At 43.7% G+C, this 22,529-nt stretch overlaps 1 protein-coding gene across 1 annotated transcript in view; it reads right to left on the reverse strand.

The window, feature by feature from the left end:
- Positions 1 to 12,391: 12,391 nt before the first annotated feature.
- Positions 12,392 to 22,529, reverse strand: part of LOC144482168 (scavenger receptor cysteine-rich domain-containing protein DMBT1-like) — a 30,846-nt gene continuing 20,708 nt past the window's right edge. The window contains exons 11-12 of the mRNA XM_078201379.1: positions 15,065 to 15,157; positions 12,392 to 13,187 (exon numbers count right to left, since the gene is read on the reverse strand). Coding sequence (XP_078057505.1) covers positions 13,024 to 13,187; positions 15,065 to 15,157 — 257 coding nt within the window. The 3' untranslated portion in view covers positions 12,392 to 13,023. The remainder of the gene's footprint in view (positions 13,188 to 15,064; positions 15,158 to 22,529) is intronic.

The following is a 22,529-nucleotide window of genomic DNA, read 5'->3' on the forward strand; positions in this document are numbered from 1 at the left end:
CAGGTGAGAGGCAGCAGATAATGGCTTCCCTGGGTAAATTACAACCGAGAAGCGCAAACACTAATTTCTGGGAAGAATTAGACACAATCTGGGTAGGACGCCAATTACATTTGAGAGACGTACACCAGCTGGTAAGGGCAGCCTGTCCAGCGGGTAAGTGGAGGCAGGTCGCAGGTGGACCCGCCGCTCCTCCAGCACAGGATAATAGTGGGGGACGGTGGACACATGTAGTCGCCCGACCATCAGAGATAGATGCCCAACAGACACCCTTCGCCCAGTTTAACGTAGAAATTCTGAGAGTGGTAGGGGATGCTCCCACTAACTGGAGCAGAATGACCACAACGAAACAGCTAAAAGAGGAAGGAGCTTCTGAATGTGGGGGTGGTTGTTCCAGGTATATCAGGAGTGCTCTGGACAAGGAAACCCAGGTCGAGGAGATTGAATGTTCATCCAGACTTTTAAGGATGAATTCTTTAGTGTTCACCAAAAAATCCTTAAAATGGGAATTCTCAGTACCGCGAACGATGTTGAGTTGGTAGAATGGGCTATTGGTATACCTGGGGGTGGATAGGAGAGATCTCAGTTTTTGTATTTCAGTGTGTTTGTGACCTGGTTGTTAGTCGAATGTAGGTGGTTGTTGTTGTATTAAATTGAGAGCAGGAATTGTTGAAGCTTTTGTTTGTTCTTGTGGAGTGTTTATTGCGGGTAATAAATGACCTCGTTTAGCCTCAGGAGAGCTGGGGAGGTGTTAAGAATGTTAAAGATTACAGTGATAAGATTTCTTGAATTTACTTCTGTTTTGAGTTTTAATTACAGTTTGGAAGAAGAATAAAAGTGACTGTCTTAATCCAAGTTCTGTATTCTTTTAATTGTTTTACTTACATCTCAGTTTAAGATGTTAAGTTTGAATGAGTGTTGGAAGTTTCCATGTGTGTCTATGTGTGTTTACAAAGTTGTTCGCTTTGTTGTGATTTTACAACAGAGGGTTTGATACAGAGTTTAAATAAAATTAGAAGGTAAATTGAAATTTCAAAATCAAAGTACATAAATTGAAGTTGGAAATAGCCAATTTGAATTTTGATTAAACCTGTGTTTGAATTTTGTTAAGAAAGGATTTAAACCTTGGAGGGAACCATGTGCTCTCTCCTTTGTCTTAAAGTGAAGATTATGAGAGAGTTAGTTGAGAATTGGGAGAAAATAAGTAATTTTATGGAAAGTAGATAAACAAGAACAAAAGAATGAGGTAAATGTACTGTCGGGGGGGGGGGTGCGGGGGGTGGGGGGGTGGGGGGGCGGGGGAGCGGGGGGGGTTTGATCTGGAGCTCAGTTTAAAATTGGAAACGGCTTGGATTAAAAGGGTTTGGATATCACAGTTATGACATGTAAAGTGGTATGATATAACTGCCGCTTGATTATTCTTATTATACAGTATAGCACTGCTATATAGACCCGAAAATAAAATCAAATCCTGAAAAGCCTTCACCAATTTTGTATAATATAGTTATATATTATATGTTGTGTATTGATAAAACATAATTCTGTAGGAGCTTCCTGTTTTCCTCGCCATACAAATGATTAAATTAGAGATAATGTCGGGGTACATTATATAAAGATTGGAGCTGTATGGCATGTGATTTTAATAGGGAATGCGATGTCTTTTGATGAGATTATATACAAATGAATGGATGTCTATCTGCAGCCGAAAAGCCAGTGTAAAGTGATATTTAATTCACACTAAGCTTTCTATGGAAGGGTGGAGGGGGGGGGGGGGGGGTGCAGTTAACTGTACAATGTACTGGCTAAAGCCATACAGATATCGGGAAATTGTGGACAGAGATATTGCCCACTATACTGATGAGATTAAGAGTTCCCACAAACCGGGCAACCGGATTAACCCTTTATGAATTAATGACAGAATGGGCAATGATGTCGGTTCACTAAAAGATGAATTCAGGAGATATGCTTTGGAACTAAGTACCCAACCAAAAGGGATGCGCAAATTGGTAAAAGACAATCTGGAACAAAGAGACACAGAGAGAAAGAGAGCTTGAAATGTTCCCTGATGGGCGGGAAGTTGCGTCCTAGTAAAAGCACCACTTGACAAACCTGGGTTCGCCCCAAAATGGAAGGGCCCCTATGAAGTTAAAATTGTGTACTGTGCTTAATTCACAGATATGTGAGACGGTTGACCTCCAAGCAAGCTGAATGGGTTCGCGGGCAGTGGCGCGCGGGCGATATAGCCTTTGGACCATTGTATAACGGTCGCACAGGTTATTAGTTAAGTGATAGGATGATTTTCTTGCTGCTTCTCACGACCCTTGCCCTGCTAGTTACGAAGGGGAAGTATAGATGGAATTGTGTAGACTTGTGGTTAGAGCATCGCAAGCATCTCTGTAACAATGGCTGTCTATTGTAACCTTCCGACACATGGAGTAAGTCGCTGGGAGGTAACCCGTAGGGACCGCTGCTTGGGATTCCTTAACCATGCCATGCTGCCAACTCTGTTGGAGGGGGGAGGTGATTGGGGTCTCCCATGCAATGTAACGTGGTGTAACTGGAATTTTCGGTGTTTGGCTGAGGGACCGGGATGGACCTGTACTCGGCAACAGCAGAGGGCTCGGGAGGATGAGTACATTAACAGGAGATTTGGTCGATCCAAGCGATCATTGTACCAATCCTCTAAAATCCGAACCTATCACATGAACACTTTCACGTATATGTCTCACTTGTGTGTATTGCAGTCAAAATTTTGAGCAAGTGCTGGGTCTGCTTACATATTCCCATGCACGAAGGAAAGGGGGGCGGGCGGGCGGGGAGTCCTTTAATCCCTATCTCTTTGTCAACTCCGGGAATGGTAGAGGGGATTTTGAATCAGAATGGAACCCAAGACGAGACAAGGAAAGTGACATTTAAAACCCCATCAGGCATGTTGTGAAAACCCAACAAGGGGGAATCTATCTGCTTGGTAGGAAACGGAGCCATACCGGTGGGCCTCAGCTACTGTACCCAGCAGGTTAATGTCACCAGTGGTGCCTGGGCTTTGGTGCAACAGATTACAATCCATTGCCCCACTGCTGATGTCCTGGTCAGCCTCTCCTCTACTTATGTGAACAGCATGACTGCATATGATGGTACTTATTTGTATGGAAACAATGCCTACCCATGGCTTCAGAGAACATAGAACATAGAACATAGAAAGCCACAGCACAAACAGGCCCTTCGGCCCACAAGTTGCGCCGATCACATCCCCACCTCTAGGCCTATCTATAGCCCTCAATCCCATTAAATCCCATGTACTCATCCAGAAGTCTCTTAAAAGACCCCAACGAGTTTGCCTCCACCACCACCGACGTCAGCCGATTCCACTCACCCACCACCCTCTGAGTGAAAAACTTACCCCTGACATCCCCCCTGTACCTACCCCCCAGCACCTTAAACCTGTGTCCTCTCGTAGCAACCATTTCAGCCCTTGGAAATAGCCTCTGAGAGTCCACCCTATCCAGACCCCTCAACATCTTGTAAACCTCTATCAGGTCACCTCTCATCCTTCGTCTCTCCAGGGAGAAGAGACCAAGCTCCCTCAACCTATCCTCATAAGGCATGCCCCCCAATCCAGGCAACATCCTTGTAAATCTCCTCTGCACCCTTTCAATGGCTTCAACATCTTTCCTGTAATGAGGTGACCAGAACTGCGCGCAGTACTCCAAGTGGGGTCTAACCAGGGTCCTATAAAGCTGCAGCATTATCTCCCGACTCCTAAACTCAATCCCTCGATTAATGAAGGCTAGTACGCCATACGCCTTCTTGACCGCATCCTCCACCTGCGAGGCCGATTTAAGAGTCCTATGGACCCGGACCCCAAGGTCCTTCTGATCCTCTACACTGCTAAGAATGGTACCCTTCATTTTATACTGCTGCTCCATCCCATTGGATCTGCCAAAATGGATCACTACACACTTATCCGGGTTGAAGTCCATCTGCCACTTCTCCGCCCAGTCTTGCATTCTATCTATGTCTCGCTGCAACTTCTGACATCCCTCCAAACTATCCACAACACCACCTACCTTGGTGTCGTCAGCAAACTTACCAACCCATCCCTCCACTTCCTCATCCAGGTCATTTATGAAAATGACAAACAGCAAGGGTCCCAGAACAGATCCCTGGGGCACTCCACTGGTCACTGACCTCCATGCAGAGAAAGACCCCTCCACAGCCACTCTCTGCCTTCTGCAGGCAAGCCAGTTCTGGATCCACAAGGCAACAGCCCCTTGGATCCCATGCCCTCTCACTTTCTCAAGAAGTCTTGCATGGGGGACCTTATCGAACGCTTTGCTGAAGTCCATATAGACCACATCCACCGGTCTTCCTTCGTCAATGTGCTTGGTCACATTTTCAAAGAACTCAACCAGGCTCGTAAGGCACGACCTGCCCCTGACAAAGCCGTGCTGACTACTTTTGATCATACTAAACTTCTCTAGATGATCATAAATCCTGTCTCTCAGGATCCTCTCCATCAACTTACCAACCACTGAGGTTAGACTCACCGGTCGGTAATTTCCCGGGCTGTCCCTGTTCCCTTTCTTGAATATAGGGACCACATCTGCAATCCTCCAATCCTCCGGAACCTCTCCCGTCTCCATCGACGATGCAAAGATCATCGCCAAAGGCTCCGCAATCTCCTCCCTCGCCTCCCACAGTAACCTGGGGTACATCCCATCCGGTCCCGGCGACTTACCAACCTTGATGCCATTCAATAGTTCCAACACATCCTCTTTCTTTATGTCCACATGCTCGATCCTTTCTGTCCTCCGCAATCCAGCAGTACAACCACCCAGATCCCTTTCCACCGTGAATACCGAGGTAAAGTATTCATTAAGCAGCTCCGCCATTTCTAACGGTTCCGCACAAACTTTTCCCCCTTCACCTTTTAAGGGTCCTATGCCTTCACATCTCATCCTTTTACTCTTGACATATTTGTAGAAAGCCTTGGGATTCTCCTTAATCTTACCCGCCAAGGTCTTCTCATGACCCCTTCTCGCTCTCCTAATTTCCTTCTTAAGCTCCTTCCTACATCGCGTATACTCCTCTAAATCCTTAACACCTCCTAGCTCTCTGAACCTTCTGTACGCCTCTCTTTTCTTATTCACCAGGTTCATCACAACCTTCGTGCACCACGGTTCCCGTACCCTACCAACACCCCCCTGTCTCATCGGAACGTTGTCATGCAGAGCTCCAGACAAACATTCCTTGAAAATCCTCCACTTTCCTTCGGTACTTTTCCCCAAGAATGCCTCCTTCCAATTTACCCGTCTAATTTCCTCCCTGATGACACTGTATTTCCCTTTACTCCAGAGAAACACTTTCCTAGCCTGCCTGACCCTATCTCTTTCCAATGCTATCGTGAAGGAGATAGAATTATGATCGCTATCCCCAAGATGCTCACCCACCGAGAGATCCTCCACCTGTCCAGGTTCATTAGCCAGCACCAGATCAAGAACAGCCTCTCCTCTAGTAGGCTTATCCACATACTGTGTCAGGAAACTCTCCTGGACACACCTAACAAACTCCTCTCCATCCAAACCCCTAGCCCTAGGGATATTCCAATCTATGTTTGGGAAATTAAAATCTCCCATCACGACAACTCTGTTATTCCTACATCTCTCCAGGATCTGTTTCCCCATCTGCTCCTCAACATCTCTGTTACTATTGGGCGGCCTATAGAAAACACCCAGCAAAGTTACCGACCCCTTCCTGTTCCTAACCTCCACCCACAGAGATTCCGTAGTCAGTCCCTCCACGGCGTCCACCTTCTCTACAGCCGTGACACTATCCCTGATCAACAGTGCCACTCCCCCCCCCCCTCTCTTGCCTCCCTCCCTGTCCTTCCTGAAACATCTAAAACCCGGCACCTGAAGCACCCAGTCCTGTCCCTGAGACATCCAAGTCTCCGTAATGGCCACCACATCACAATTCGAAGCAGCAATCCACGCTCCAAGCTCATCCACTTTATTCACTACACTCCTGGCATTAAAATAGACACATCTCAGACCTTCAGCCTGAGCACTTCCCTTCTCCCTCACTCGTCTAACCTCCCTCTTACCCTGTCTACATTCCTTATCTATTTGCGAGCTAACCTCCTCGCTCTCAGTCCCCTCATTTCGATTCCCTCCCCCCAACCTTTCTAGTTTAAAGTCTCTCCAGTAGCCTTAGCCAACCTTCCCGCCAGGATTGGGTAGGATCGTGTTATTTAGCATATGTGGTACCCTATATTCACCATTAGTGAGACAGAATGGTTCTTTATGATAGCTTTCCCACTTTATGGGACAGCAAAAACAGCACAGGAACTTATATATATGGCCTCGACCTTGGAGAGAATTGCAAATGAAACTAGAGACGGGTTCGAGGAGGTGAGCACAGCCTTCTTTGAAGTATCAGCCGAGGTTGTAGCTATCAGGACTGTTGCTTTACAGAACCGATTGACACTTGATTATGTGTTGGCTTTCCAGGGAGGAATGCACGTATATCCCAGATGATTAAAATATAACTCGCTGGCAGATTATGTCAAACGAGTGACGATGACAATACAAGGTGAAGGGAACCAATATCATAATCATAACCCTCCGGGATGGCTGGGGTAATGGTTTGGGTCGTGGGGATCATACCCGATGCACGGGTTAATTGTATTGATTGTCATTGTTATCGCTTGTTGTATTTATATGACATTATTGAACGAACAGCCCGGATTATGCCGAGTGCAAGTGTCCAGGCAGAAAGGGCAGACTTCCAGATGAAGGGGGAGGCCCATATATATATATTGGTAACCTTTGGCTCTGAATTGGTCATGGGGCCATGTTTGAACTTGTCCCCGACCAAAAGGGGGGATTGAAGAAGGGAAAGGGTTAATGTTTTTTTTGTACTCAATGTATTTTGTACCTAAAAGGTTGAACTTTGTACCTGGAATGTATCACAATCATAACCCTTCCTTATGGCAAGTCTCCCCTTTGTTTATATTGCTCCTGGTAGTAGAGTAAGCCATTTGTTCATGTCTTTCATCTTTAATTTTTTGTAGTATCAGCCATTTGTTCATGGTTCCCTCGCTTGTTTACAGCATTCTGATAAAACAGACAGTTAAATGTACATGTTGGGTTATAAGTCTTACGTTTCCCGTAGGCTTGTGTATGATTTAAACAAAGGAAGCAGCTACCAAATGGTAGAGTGCGAGAATGGCCATTAGAAGGAGGACTCCCACTGGGACAGCTGAAATCGCACACAGTCACTTCAAAGGAAATGCCGCGGGAAGAGCAGGGGACCCGAGGTTGCATCTTGACTACAACTACCAGGAGAATTGTGCTTTATGACCCATGGATACCAGATCGTCTCTAACCATAAACCAGAGTGTATCAGAAGCTGTTAAAGGAAATGTAATTTATGATCTAGGACTGTTAACTGGACTTTGCTTCATGATTTGTATTGGGAACCCTGATGTATAAAGGTCCACGCTTCTTGTGTTCAGGGAGAACGTTGGCTTCCGCTTTCAAGGGGTCAAGGTCTCCCACAAGCTTGTGAGAATAAAGCCTACTCTATTTTGACTCAGACCAGCCTCAGAGGTATTTTTACCGACTTCATTTTGCTGATGATCGAGAGTAGACTGATGTCTGTGATGTTGGGGACCTTTTGATGGTTGAGCCACTGGAGTTAATCACAAATATTTTAGTCATATCTTTTGCACTGATGTGCTGTTCTCCTCCATCATGAGGATGGGATATTTGTGGAACCTCCGCCTTCTGTCGTATCATCGTGCACTACCATTCACAACTAAATGTGGCAGGAATGCAGAGCTTCGGTCTGAGCCGAGGTAACCAGAATTTCCGGCTCGAGGCAACATATGACAGACAGAGCTCAATCGTACCAAAACCAATGGGCCTGATCAAAGATCTGCAGTCTTGCCATATCCAGCCATAAATAGTGTTAGACATGCCAGAAGTGTTGGACATGCCACTAAAAATAGGCGACAGAATGGTACAGTCGCAAGCACTGCTTCCTCATAGCACCAGGGACCCGAGTTCCATTCCGGCCTTGCGTGACTGTCTGTCTGGAACTTGTACGTTCCCACAGAGTCAGCGTGGGCTTCCTTTGTGTGCTCCGATTTTTTTCCCCACACTTCAAAGATGTGAAATTAGGTTGATTCGCCAGGCTAAGTTGTCCCTTCGAGTCGCCAGATATGTCGGTTAGGGGGATTAATGGGGAATATATTTGGAGTTACAGAAATAGGTTCTGGAGCAGATGTTGTTTCGAAGAGTTGGTGCAGGCCTAATGCGCCAAATGGCCTCATTCTGCGCTTTGGAGATGCTGAGATTCTATGAACGTGCCACAAGAATCCGATCATTACTGATGAGGGAGCCCAGTGTAAGTGACAAGGCTGAAACAATAGCCGCTATCTTCAGCCAGAAGTGCCGAATAGATTGACTAACCTCGCCTCCTCCCTGGTTCCAGCATTACAGATGTCAATTTTATTCACTACTTGTGAGGTGAAAAAGAATTCTGAAGGCACTGCGTACTGCAAAAACTGTGAGGCTGACAGTGTCCCAACAATGGTACTGAAGACTTATGTTCCATAACTAGTCATTCCCCGATCCAATCTGTTCCCGTACAGCTGCAACACTGGATCTACCGGACAATGTGGAAGACAGCAGCACAAATCCAATCTGGTGAATTACTGCTCCATCAGAAATGTGTCATCCTTTCAGTGCCTCATGAGTATCACGGCAGGAGTTCCTCAGGGTGATGTCCGAGCCCAACCACTTCAATTGCTTTATCAATGATCTTCCTCCCATTATAAGGTCAGAAGCGAGGATGTCCACCAATGATTGCAAGATGCTCAGCACTGATCACAATTCCTCAGAGACTGAAGCAGTCCATGTTCATAAACAGCAAGACCTGTACAAAAGAATCGCGAATTGGCTGAAAATATTGATGAAAGCCTGAATTCCATCTGAAAGGAAGATATTCAAATTACAACAATGTTTCACTTTAATTTTGTAAGCGATTCCCATTCTGCCTTCTTCTTCCTGCAGTTCCTGCACTCTCCCACTGAATGCCAATTCGGAAAAGGTTTGTTTGATTTTTAACTAAGCAGAGTATTGCAGATTGAAATAATACTGAAATTCACAATTTCAGACTGTAACAACTTCCACAGCGTTCTCGGACGGCCTTAATTATAATGTAATAAGGCCGCATCATATACTTGGAAAGGAACGGGTGTGGGCTTGTTCTTTGGCAGGGAGGATCCCCTCCTGTTGCACTTCCAGCAAGTTAGTCCATCCCTGGGATTTACCCACATTTCCACGTCAATCCTTTTGGGTCTTTGTCCTCTTTTCTGCTCATTCCAGGCTCTCCTTCTCCATTTCGCTCTGGTTTTATGTTGTGACCGTGTTCGAGTGCACTGTACCAAAAATCTGATTCCAAAAAGGCAAGGAAAGTTATGCAACATTTTAACAATTGCCGTTTCCTGAGTTGGACTGGGCGAGGATTTCATACAAGGCATGATGGGTGTTCTGCTACCCGTGGTGTGCCTCCTGGCATGGATTTCCCTTCCCCACATGGATAAGGAGGAGTCACCAGCTATCGAAGTGTGTATGAATCCAGCAGGGAAATAATCATTTTTCTGTTTATTCCTAGTGATTGGTTCTGATTGTTAGGTGCTTTAGATCACGGGAAGCATGATCAAAACAGAGGATGGTCCAAAATTGCGGAGAGGAGCAAGTCTGAGTAAGTTCAGATACTGGACGCATCCGAATCTAGGTTGCCCCTGTTTCCTAGACTGGATTCTGATTGCAAGAGATGCAAACCTGGTTGGGGGAGGGTGTGGTCTGAAGACAGGAAGTAATTTGCCAGGGAATGATGCGAATATGTGTGGGATCCAACGCTCCTCATCTGATAGCGGCCGATCACATTGAGAGCTTAATATCTAGCGTGTTTAGAGTGTTATCGCCCATGCCTTGTTTCTTTGCTGACTGTGTGAAGTGATCACAGAAAAAAAACTTATCATCCAGTATAAACGTTTAAAACAGAACAAGTAAACGACTTGCTGTCTCACTAACCGACTCGTTTTAATTCATGATCAGGGTGTGGACTACAAATGTAAGTTCAACTCCTCCAGTAACCCAAATATATTTTCTTTTCATAAAGTATTTCCATATGTTCCGCCTCACACATTGATATATTTTGATTTCCAGTTTCCTATCTTTCTCTGCCAGGTTTAATCCATTCACATTTGTAACTCTGTGCCCTGGTAGGTACAGTGACTTAACCTGCTCCACTCGTTGACTGGTGCCCAGCGAAGCAACGGATCTAATCGCCATGAACACGGAGGTTTCGGATCATTTTGGATTTCTCCATGCTGCGCCGTGGACAGCACTCCTTTGTGCAGTGTTACCGTTCACCTGATTCGTGAAGATCGAAACTTATCATTCTGGTTCGCCATCAGTTTCTTCTTTCATCGATATATGGCTATTTGTTGGATCTGTCTTTCTAGCACATTCAACCATTTTGCTCTCTTTAGAAAAAATCCCTTCGACTACACACATGACAAAGGAGCATTATTCGACAGCGTGCTCTGGTTTTGTTATGCTATGTCAAGTTTGAAGACAGAGCCCCAATTGATGGGATATTTTGTGTGTGATAAGATAGTAGCCCAATTGTTTGGCATCAAGAATGTTCTACTGGAACATTCGACTAAGGCAAAACGCGAGTCAGATTACCCCAATCAAATCGCTGCAAAAACATGTGTCTGCTCGAAATGCACACGTTCCATTCTTAGCACTTCGCATTTTGTAAGATTCGAATATGTAAAATGATCTGTTCTTTCATCGCCAGAAACCTTCTGTCCTTCTTCAGAGGCTCTACTCTCCTCTTTGTTCCAATTGTGTCCTCTCTGTCTCTCTCCCGCTATTTATCTCTCTCTCTCTCCTGAGCAAACGATTAGACACAGCATGGCGCCTGTTTTGATGCTGAGATGGAGGAGAGCAATCCTTTATTGGTCATGTCGTTAGTACTTATCTGCCCTATTCCATTTCATCAACTGCTTTCCATCCCTCCGTTAGAACTGGCTACTTTAGCCAGTACGTGCCTCAGCGTCCACTGAACAATCTTTCCTGGCAAATTGTTGCCCTATTTCATGGTCCACTTCCTCTCCAACGTGATTAATTACTGGGGCATCTCAAAAATCCGTGCACATCGTTCCTGAGCTCACTAGGGACTCATCCAATCTGTTCCCATCCCTTCCACAGAATCAAAACATATATTGTCCACGTTCCAACAGACATTCTGGGCAGGATTAACACAGGTAAACTATCCTTCTGTCTTGAACACTGTTATCATCATTTCCCAGCGATGTGCTGCTCCAACAACACTCCATTCTCAGCCAGCTGGGCGGGAGTTATATCTCATGGCCTATTTGCATCTATTTATTCGCAAATAGATAATTACATTTTTGTTTTTCTCCTTCTTAGTCCTTCTGCTGTCCACTGAGGACCCTTGGCTGCATTCGAATTAACATCCAGCAGCTTACTTTTGGCGACATCATCATAAACACGTTGTCCTGACAACCCTCATTTCTACTTCAACATCACATTGCGCAAAATCTCCCGTCACCGACAGCTGCCTCTACACTTACTGTCTGCTCCAATGATACCCAGAACTGGAGTATTCCTGGTGTGTAGAAGTATTGTATCATTTAATTTCTGAATTACATTTAGGCAAATAGTACATGTTGCACCATGCCTCCCTGACAAATGCAGACTCTTCGTCACCAGCTGAGTATATTGAGGTGTGTGCTTGAGCGAAAAGATCAGAACAAGTTCACAGGAAGTTGGGCAGTGTGGGTGAGTGTGCCGATAATATGATTAAAAATTGCTGCTCTTTATTCTCTCACAGCCTCGAGATATCAGCTCTCCTTCTCCCTCAACAAATAGTAATTATGTTGTTCGGCTTTTTGTACCACTTCCTGTTTTTTCTTCAGTTTATTGATATCAACTTTGGCGTTCTGCGAGTGGATGTGCTTGTCTCTGCACTGAAATTACGGAATAAGGTACGATGCTGCTCGAGGATGGCGCGTTATGCATTTATTTTCCTGAGTGAGTTCACATTGCATCCATAATTGACATGTTCAATATATAGAGCTGACGTTGATATAAACTTGATATTCTGATCATGGTGTCCTTGTCTCATACTGCAATTTCCAGATGTTGCTATAGTGCTGCAAACAACATTGTGGTGATCTGTATTTAGTAATTGTGACACCACAACGGGCTCTGCGCATCAAGAAGATGGCGATGGAGAGAGCAGTTATAATAAGTGGAGATAAAAGAGGCAAAGCATTCATATACTTTTTCGAATCCATCTTTAATGACAAGCGACATAATACAAGCACGTCATGAATACTTATTCAAACTTGAACCCAATATAGGTTCAAATCATCGATGAAAAACAGTCCATCACTGTTTTAATATGGACCTTGCAATATTGATAAAGTATTTCAAATGAGTAAACATAATGCATTAACAAACTATTGGCAAAGGTAAACATCGAAATCTCAAGACTAAGTAAAGTATATTTCCTCATGCTTATGAAGGGCTTAAAAATTGGGGCTTGAAAAAGCAAACTTGCATTGACGATACTGGTGGAAAAAATCTATTGGATTCGACACAGAATATTGTCACAAGTTTGTCACGGAGCTGCAGCCACCATGATTTGAAGCTGACTTTTCTCTACATTTTGAAAATAAAACGCTGCACAGTGAGAGGCGACAACAATTTGTTCCAGCATTAATTAGGTCAAAGATAGTTGAACTTTCATTTCATAGAATATTTTCAATTCAACTGCTATTTAGTTCCGAGAAAAAAATCACACCACACATTCTCTCTGTTAATGTTGTGTCACTGGAGAACACTGAACATAAACATATAATAAAAAAACAAGCAGAATTTCAGAATGCCCAGCCCTCAACACAAGAATGAAATATGTTTACTGGTCTGATGTCGATGTTGTTAAATTTTCAGATGGATTGCCAATGCTCATTTGTGGCGGAGTTTCTGATGTTGAGAAGGTCTCACAGGAAACTTCGTTGGTCTTGAAAGTGTTGAATTGATCCAGGAAATGCGAATCAGCAGGAGCCCGATCATTGTATTCTGTGGAGAGAAACCGAATTCGGATTAACTGTGGGCCGTATGCGAGTTCAAAGCTACTCAGAAGCTATAGGTGAAGCATGGCACTACGCGGCTCCCAATGGTTGCTTGGTCGAACGATAATTGTTTGCTATACCTATAAACATGCACAAGCACATTTCACAATGAGCCAAGCAATGGCAGATGAAATTTAACCCTGAAAAAAGTGAGGTGATGCACTATGGAAGAAGAAACGAGACAAGGGAGTATTTAATGAGTGGCAGGAGACTGGTCAGCTCAGCGGAATAGAGGCTTCTTGGGTTAATTACTCAATGATCCCTGAAATCGGCAGAGCACCTGAATATGATGGTTAAGAAGGCATATGAGACACTTGCCCTCATCAGTCCAGGTCTGGAGTAAAATAGCAAACAGGGTTGCGCAGAGCGTTGGTTAGGCCACAGCTTGAGTATTGTTTGCAGTTCTGGTCACCTCACTGTGGGAAGGACGTGATAACGCTGTTGGGGGTAAAGAGGAGGTTCAACAGGATGTAGCCTGGGATGGAGCATTTGAGCTATGGGAAAAGAATAGAAAGGGGTTGGATTGTTTAGTTTGGAGCATAGAAGCCTGGGGGGGGGGGGAGGGGAGGGGGAGGGGGAGGGGGCGGGGACACGATTAAAGTGTATATGATTATGAGGGGTATGAACAGGGTAAGTAGGGAGTTGTTCCTTGTTTAAGGTGCAACCGTGAAGGGGTATTGACTTACGGTTAGGGGAAGGTGATTCAGAGGAGATTTGAGAAAATAAAATTCCCTCAGAGGGCAGTGGGAATCTGGATTACACTGCCTGGGAATGTAGTGGAGGCCGTAAGCCTGAAACCTTTTTTTAAAAATGGATGAGCACTTGATATATCATAACATTCAACGATATGGGGCAAGTGCAGAAAAAAGGGATTGGCACAACTTTAATTAATTAGCTTATAGTTTCAGGGAACATGTTTATTTTCCTGTGAGAAATGTACTTTGCCACAGATATATCACTGGGGACGGAGAGTGTGGATTGTATTAGATGAAGGAAAAATAAATTGATCCTACCTTATTGTTCAGGGAATTTCAATCAAGTTGATTTTGATTATAGACTGACTGGGATGCAGAATATTAGATTAATTACAATGATGCACTCCTGTCCTTGCAGATTTGTTGGGCGGAAGGGCCTTTTCTGCGCTCTGACTCTACCGCTCTCTGACTCTATGATGGCAGGAGATTGGAGCAATAATCAAAGATTTATCTCACCAAGCAAGGAGAGAACAAGGCCACTTGTCGTCACTGCAAAAAGATAATCAGAAAGACTGTTGGGAGGCAAGTGCCTTCCTGTGGAATCCATATGCTTGTCTCAACTTATTTATTATTTTCTGGAAACGGACTTTAAAGGCAATCGTGAGTTTCACTGATAATAATTACTGACATAGAACAGTTAGACTAATGTTGCTCAATCTTGGAATTGCAGAAGGACTGCTGCATGCATTTTTGTCAGGAGGCGGGGTGAAAATTGATGGTGGAGTATGATTAGAGTATTTTTTGTCATAATATCGTTACTTTCTGTTCTCTGGTTGCTGGATAGCACAGAATCACGCCACAACCTGCACATTTTTTTTTTCACAGCGTACAATCTATTGTGAGGAAACGCAACTAAAGACATTCTTCACAACTTTATACAACTGGATGTAATCCGTATGATAGTTATTTTCAGAATGAATTAATTTATAACAGCCTTCGTAACTGAAATTATTCCCAAACACGAAGGAAATTTTGCATAGCCATTTTGCCGCCTATACATTTTGATATTTTTGCTGTTATTTGAGAGAGTACATGTGATCTAAACACTAGAAAGTGAAAATGTACCCACCCTGAATATTGAGGGGTTTTCCTTCAGGATCCATTGCACTCATATGACTGGTGTAATATTCGATCTGATCCAGGGATTCAGTGGACGCAGAAACTGTTCAATATTTCAAAAAGTGTTTATTTGAGACATTGTTTGTGATAGAGTAATTAAAGTGACATTTAATCATAAGTAAATAAATACGATAGCATGGCCATTGCAGAGACAGGATTAAAAGAAGATCAATATTTCAAACATAATATCCAGAGATATTTGACCTTTCGAAATGACAGGGGAGATTTAATATGTGATGGGTTAGCGCTGTTAATAGGAGATGACGTGAGGACAGTTGTGACGGATGATCGAGACTCCATGTGTAACGTCCCTTTGGGTTGAGGTAAACAACAGGACGGAACAAATACATTGGTAGGAGTAGCGTATAAACCCGCAAATAGCAGCCGCACTCTCGGAAAGGGTATAAAACAACAAATAATAGCAGCATGAAAAATGTATAGGTAAATAATTATGAGTAACGGTAATTTTCATGTTGATTGGTTAATCAAATCGGAAAGAGTAGCTACGACAAAAAATCCATAGCGTGCATTACTGGGTAAGTTGTTGGAAGGTATTTTGAGAGACAGGATCTACAGGCATTTCGATACGCAAGGACTGATTAGGGACCATCAACATTGCTTTCTGAGTGGAAAATCATATCTCATAAATTTGATTGAGTTTTTTGAAGGGGTAGCCAAGAAGATAGATGAGGTCAGTGCAGTTGACGTTGTCTCCATGGACTTTAGCAAGGCCTTTGACACGGTACCGCATGGTAGGTTGTTGCATAAGTTTAAGTCTCACGAGATCCAGGGTGAGGTTGCTAAATGGATACAAAATTGGCTTGATGACAGAAGACAGAGAGTGGTTGCAGAGGGTTGTTTTTCAAACTCTGTGACCAGCGGTGTGCCTCAGGGATCAGTGCTGGGTCCACTGTTATTTGTCATTTACATGAAGGATTTGGATGAGAATGCAGGAGGATTGGTTAGCAAGTTTACAGATGACACCAAGATTGGTGGCATAGTGGACAGTGAAGAAAGTTGTCTCGGATTGCAACCGGATCTTGATCAATTGGGCCAGTGGGCTGACGAATGGCAGATGGAGTTTAATTCAGATGAATTCGAGGTGATGCACTTTGATAGGTTGAAGCAGTGCAGGACTCCCTCAGTCAATATAGCGTCTTGCGGGGGGGGGGGGACGGACTGTTACAGAACAAGGAGGTCCAGGGGTACATGTTCATAGCTCCTTGAAAGTGGAGTCACAGGTGGACAGAATGGTGAAGAAGGCATTCAGCATGCTTTGTTTCATTTGTCAGAACATTGCATACAGGCGTTCGGACGTCTTGTTGAAATTGGTAAGGCCACACTTGGAGTACTGTGTATAGTTCTGGTCACACTATTATAGAAAGGATATTATTAAAGTGTGTAGAAGAGTGTAGAAAATATTTACTTGGTTGCTACCGGGACTTGATTGTTTGAGTGATAAGGAGAGGCTGGATAGACTGGGACTTCTTTCTCTGGACAGTAGAAGGCTGAGGTGTGATCTAATAGAGGTCTATAAAATAATGAGGTGCATATGTCAGCTAGATAGTCAATATATTTTTCCCAAAGGTAGGGGAGTCTAATACTAGAGGGCATAGGTTTAAGGTGAGAGGGGAGATATACAAAAGTGTCCAGAGAGGCATTTTGTTTTTCACACAGAGGGTGGATAGTGCCTGGAACAAGCTGCCAAAGGTAGTAGTAGAGACGAGCACAATTTTGACTTTTAAAAGCATTTAGACAATTACATGGGTAAAATGAGTATAGAGGGATTTGGGCCAAATGCGGGCAATTAGGACTAGCTTCGGGGATTTAAAAAAAAAGGACGGCATGGACAAGTTGAGCCAAAGGGCCTGTTTCGATACTGCAACCAGCTATGACTTTATAACTCTATGACTCTATTAGGAATAGTTGTGGAGAGCAAAATGTCATGGAGCCAATGAATGAACAGGCTATCATGGATCTGGTAATGGGTACTGAGGCCGGTTTCATTCATGAAATCAGAGTAAATGATCCCCTCGGATGCTGTGAAGATAGCGTAATATAATATAATATAACGTATCATTAAGCTTGAGATTGAGAGAGTTGGGTCAGAAACAACTTTGTTTAACTTAAATGAAGGGATTTGCAGTTGAATGAATTTAATGTTAACTGAAGTCGAGTGCGCAGAAAAATTAACAAGAAGCGGTAAGCAAGCAGTGGCAGAAATTGAAGGAGTTGATTCAAGATTCTCAGTTACAGTATATCCAGGAAGGAGGAAAGAGTCCAAGAGAGGGACAAACCAATCATGGCTAACCAAGGAAAAAAGGATTGTATCAATAGAAACATAGAAACATAGAACAGTACAGCACAGAACAGGCCCTTCGGCCCACGATGTTGTGCCGAGCATTATCTGAAACTAAGATCAAGCTATCCCACTCCCTATCATCCGGGTGTGCTCCATGTGCCTATCCAATAACCGCTTAAATCTTCCTAAAATGTCTGACTCCACTATCACTGCAGGCAGTCCATTCCACACCCCAACCACTCTATGCGTAAAGAACCTACCTCTGATATCCTTCCTGTATCTCCCACCACGAACCCTATAGTTATGCCCCCTTGTAATAGCTCCATCCACCCGAGGAAATAGTCTTTGAACGTTCACTCGATCTATCCCCTTCATCATTTTATAAACCACTATTAAGTCTCCCCTCAGCCTCCTCCGCTCCAGAGAACAGCCCTACCTCCCTCAACCTTTCCACATAAGACCTACCTTTCCTCAAAAGAGAAAGCTCGGCAAAACATCGTGGGCCGAAGGGCCTGTTCTGTGCTGTACTGTTCTATGTCTACCCTCCAAACCAGGCAGCATCCTGGTAAATCTCTCTGCACTCTTTCCAGCGCTTCCACATCCTTCTTATCGTGAGGTGACCAGAACTGCACACAATATTCCAAATGTGGTCTCACCAACGTCCTGTACAGTTGCAGCATAACCCCACGGCTCTTAAACTCCAACCCCATGTTAATAAAAGCTAACACACTATAGGCCTTCTTCACAGCTCTATCCATTTGAGTGGCAACGTTTAGAGATCTGTGGATATGGACCCCAAGATCTCTCTGTTCCTCCACAGTCTTCAGAACCCTACCTTTGACCCTGTAATCCACATTTAAATTAATCCTACCAAAATGAATCACCTCACATTTATCAGGGTTAAACTCCAGTTGCCATTTTTCAGCCCAGCTTTGCATCCCATCTATAGCTCTTTGCAGCCTACAACAGCCCTCCACCTCATCCACTACTCCACCAATCTTGGTGTCATCAGCAAATGTACTGATCCACCTTTCAGCCCCCTCCTCTAAGTCATTAATAAAAATCACAAAGAGCAGAGGACCAAGCACTGATCCCTGTGGCACTCCGCTAGCAACCTGCCTCCAGTCCGAAAATTTTCCATCCACCACCACCCTCTGTCTTCGATCAGATAGCCAGTTACCTATCCAATCAGACATCTTTCCCTCTATCCCACACCTCCTTACTTTCATCATAAGCCGACCATGGGGGACCTTCTTAAACGCCTTACTAAAATCCATGTATATGACATCAACTGCCCTACCTTCATCAACACACTTCGTTACCTCCTCAAAACATTCAATCAAATTTGTGAGGCACGACTTGCCCTTCACGAATCCGTGCTGACTATCCCGGATTAATCCGCATCTTTCTAAATTTTCGTAAATCCCATCCCTAAGGTCCTTTTCCATCAATTTACCAACCACCGAAGTAAGACTAACCGGCCTATAATTACCAGGGTCATTTCTATTCCCTTTCTTAAACAGAGGAACAACATTCGCCACTCTCCAGTCCTCTGCCACCATCCCCGTGGACAGTGAGGACCCAAAGATCAAAGCCAAAGCCAAAGTTGAAAGAAAAAGCATGCAAGGAGGCAGAAGTCAGTGATAGCCCCAAATACTGGGCTCAATTGGAAATCCAGAAAGGGAGGAATAAAGATATAACATGAGAGACCATAAACTATAAGGGAAATCTATGGTGGAATAAGAAAACTGACAATACGAGCTTCTTCAAATATATTATCAGGAAGAGAGAGACCAGAATGACTACAGGCCACTTAGAAAATGAAGCTGGTGAGAGTGTAATCGGGGATAAGGAGATATTAGGGGAGATAAATATATTTTGTATCAGTATGTGTGTTGGAACATACTGCAAACATTCCATTAATACGAAAGAATACAGGGGAAGAACTGAGTACTACCACCACCACTGGAAAAGTTGTGTTTGACAAACTAATGGGGCTCAAGCAGACAAACCATTTGGCCTTGATGGCTTGCATTCTAGGATCCTAAGGGAAGTAAGTAAAGTGAGTAAAGGTGCACTGGTTTTGATTTTCAAACCATGATTAGCTTCTGGAGAAGTGTGTGATCATCGGAAAACTGTCAATGTGACACATATTTTCAAAACTTGGAGTAATGGAATATGTTGGTAATTATGAACTGATTAGCATTAAACCAATTGTTGGAGAAATGTTTGAATCAATTATGAAGGAAGTGATAGCAGCACGATTGGAATATCATAATCTAATCAAGCAGAGTTAGCATGGCTCCATGAATGCAATCTCATGGATAACTAACATATTATAGATTTTCGATGATGTTTCAAACTGAGTGTAAATTATATGGAGAACTATTAGTTGTGGTGTGTTTGGACTTTCAGCAGGCATTCGACAAAGTTCTTCACAAAAGGTGAAGTCATAAGATAAAGCCCATTGTGCTGGATGTAGCATATTGGCGTGGATAGAAAATTGGCTAATCGGCAGGAAAATGTGATGGTGATTTGGGGTCCTTTTTCAGATTTGCGACTTGCAACGAGTGAGGTGCCATAGGGATAAGTACTGGGATTGCAGCTATTTACCATATATATTAATGACTTGGCAGAATGAAGCAAATGTACCGTAGCCAAATTTGCAGACAGCACAAAACAGAAGAAACAAACGTTGCGAGAGATATACAAACACTTTTGAAATAGATAGTGATAGGTGAAGTGGGCAAAAAGTTGACAAATAAAGTATGTGGGAAAATGTGAGGTTGTGTAGGTGGTGAAATTTGAATTCAGTAAAAAAATCTTGAATAAGAAGTCTGACGATGACCACGAAACGATTGCTGATTGTTGCAAGAAGACGTCTGGCTCACTAATGTGCTTATGGGAAGGAAATCTGCCGCCCTTAACTGGTCTGGCCTACATGTGACTCCAGAAGCGCAGCAATGTGGTTGTCTCTGAACTGCCATCCGATGAGAACTAGGTTTAGGCAATAAATGTTAGCCAGCCAGCGACGCCCATGTCCCATGAATGAATGCATGAATAAAAAGAAGTATTGTGCAACTGCACGAGCCACTGGTCAGATGACAAGTTTCCGTTCACCTATTTAAAGACATATATTATTTTTCTGGAATCAGTTCAGTGAATCATAGAAAGTAATCATGCAATCCCTACAGTGCAGAATGAAACCATTTGGCCCAAGAAGTCTGCATAGCCTTTCTGGCAGAATATTTGAACCAGACCACCACCACCACACCCCCACACATCCACCCCACCCCCACCACTCCCACCCACACACAGGCCCAGAGGGGGTTGATTCGGAATAAATCGGTGCCAATTTAATACTGAGATGGGAAGGACTTTATTCACGTGGTGGATTGTGAGTGCTCGGATCTCTTTGCCACAGGAAGCTTTGGAGGCAGAGTCGTTGAGTACGTTTAAGGCTGAGAGAGATAAATACTTCACAATTTATTGAATCAAAGGTTACGAGGAAAGGGCAGGAATGGGACGAGAGGAATATCGGATTACTCATGATTCTATTGAGTGGTGGAGCAGGATGGAAGAGCTGAACTGCCTCCCCCTGTCCCTATTTCTTAAAATGGTATGGTCGATAACATCACCATGGGTGGGTTCCGCAATTTAGCGGAGCCAATGGGCAGGATTTTCCGGCAGCACTCGCCTGAAAACCAGATGTCCCCGTCCGACTTCAATGGACGTTTACATGGTCCGCCGCCATGCGCTGCAATTATAGTGGTGGGCGGAATGGGAGAATTCCGGCCAACAATTCTACTGTCCATGTGATCACGTCCTGCAATGTTTTACATAATAACATTTTGGTGAAAAAGTCAACAAACACAATGCACGTGTTCAAGGCTTAGGACCAGCATTATCTTTTCCTCGCAGCTAGAGATGGAGAATGAATGTTCTTCTTCCAGTCCAACAGGGATTATTTCAGACTGCAAAGCCCATTAGGTAGGGCATTTCTCGGATATCAGAGCATTAATGTCGAATAAAAGCCGGTATTACTGAGTCAGTATGTGCGATTTCCTGATTCCGAAACCATAGATGTATAGAGAAGAGGAATAGGGGGAAATCATTCCTCCTATTCTTGCTTGCTCCAGTATTTATTGCGGTCATATTTGATCAGCCAACTCAACAGCCTCTTCCCTCCTGCTCAAGATGTCCTTCGACCCATTCATCCCCAAGAGCTTCGCCTATCTCCTTCTTGAAAACATACAGTGCTTGGGCCTCAACTATTTATTCTGGTACAGAATTACACAGGCTTACTACTCTCTGCGTGACTAAATTTCTCCTCATATGATTCCAAAACAGTCCATTCTGTCAACTCAGTGTGACACCTAGTTTTGAACCCACTCTCCATCAGAACATCCTTTCTGCATTTACGCTGTTCCGTCTTTATAGAATTGTGTAGGTCTCTATAAAACCTCCCTCATTCTTCCGAAAGTCCACGTAAAGCACGTCGACTGGCTCTCAATCATCAACTTTACCAGTTATGTCATCAAAGTATCCCAGAAGATTTGTCAAACATGATTTCCTTTCGGTAACTTAAAGCTGACTTTGTCCGATATTGTCATGGTTTTTCAAGTGTTTTGCTGTTAAAACATTTATAATTAAGTCTAGAATTATCTCACTACCGACGTCAGGTTGGCTGGTTTGTGATTTCATATGTCCTCTTTACCTTCATAGTTTTTGAATAGTGGATTTATAATAGCTATCCTGCAAACTGTGGGAACTGTCCCAGAGTTTATGGTATCTTGGAAGATAGCCAGCAATTGATCAAACGTTTCTATGGCCACTTCCTTAAGTGCACTGGGATGTGGATTATCAGGCCCAGGGGACGTTTTTGCCTTCAATTCAATAAATTTCTCCAACACCATTTCGCTACGAATAGTAACTTGCTTCAATTGCTCCCTGTCAATAAACGTCATGTCCCCCAACATTGCTCTGCTTCCATTCTTGGTCTTGTTTTGCATTTTTGTACTCCCAAATCGTTTGTTAAAAAATTCTCGTGATCACTTTAGAGTTGTGGTCCAAGTAAAATATAACAATCTTATTTACTCTGATGTTCATAGCA

This window comes from Mustelus asterias (genome assembly GCF_964213995.1).
Source record: "Mustelus asterias chromosome 26 unlocalized genomic scaffold, sMusAst1.hap1.1 SUPER_26_unloc_6, whole genome shotgun sequence".
NCBI classification, from domain to species: Eukaryota; Metazoa; Chordata; class Chondrichthyes; order Carcharhiniformes; family Triakidae; genus Mustelus; species Mustelus asterias.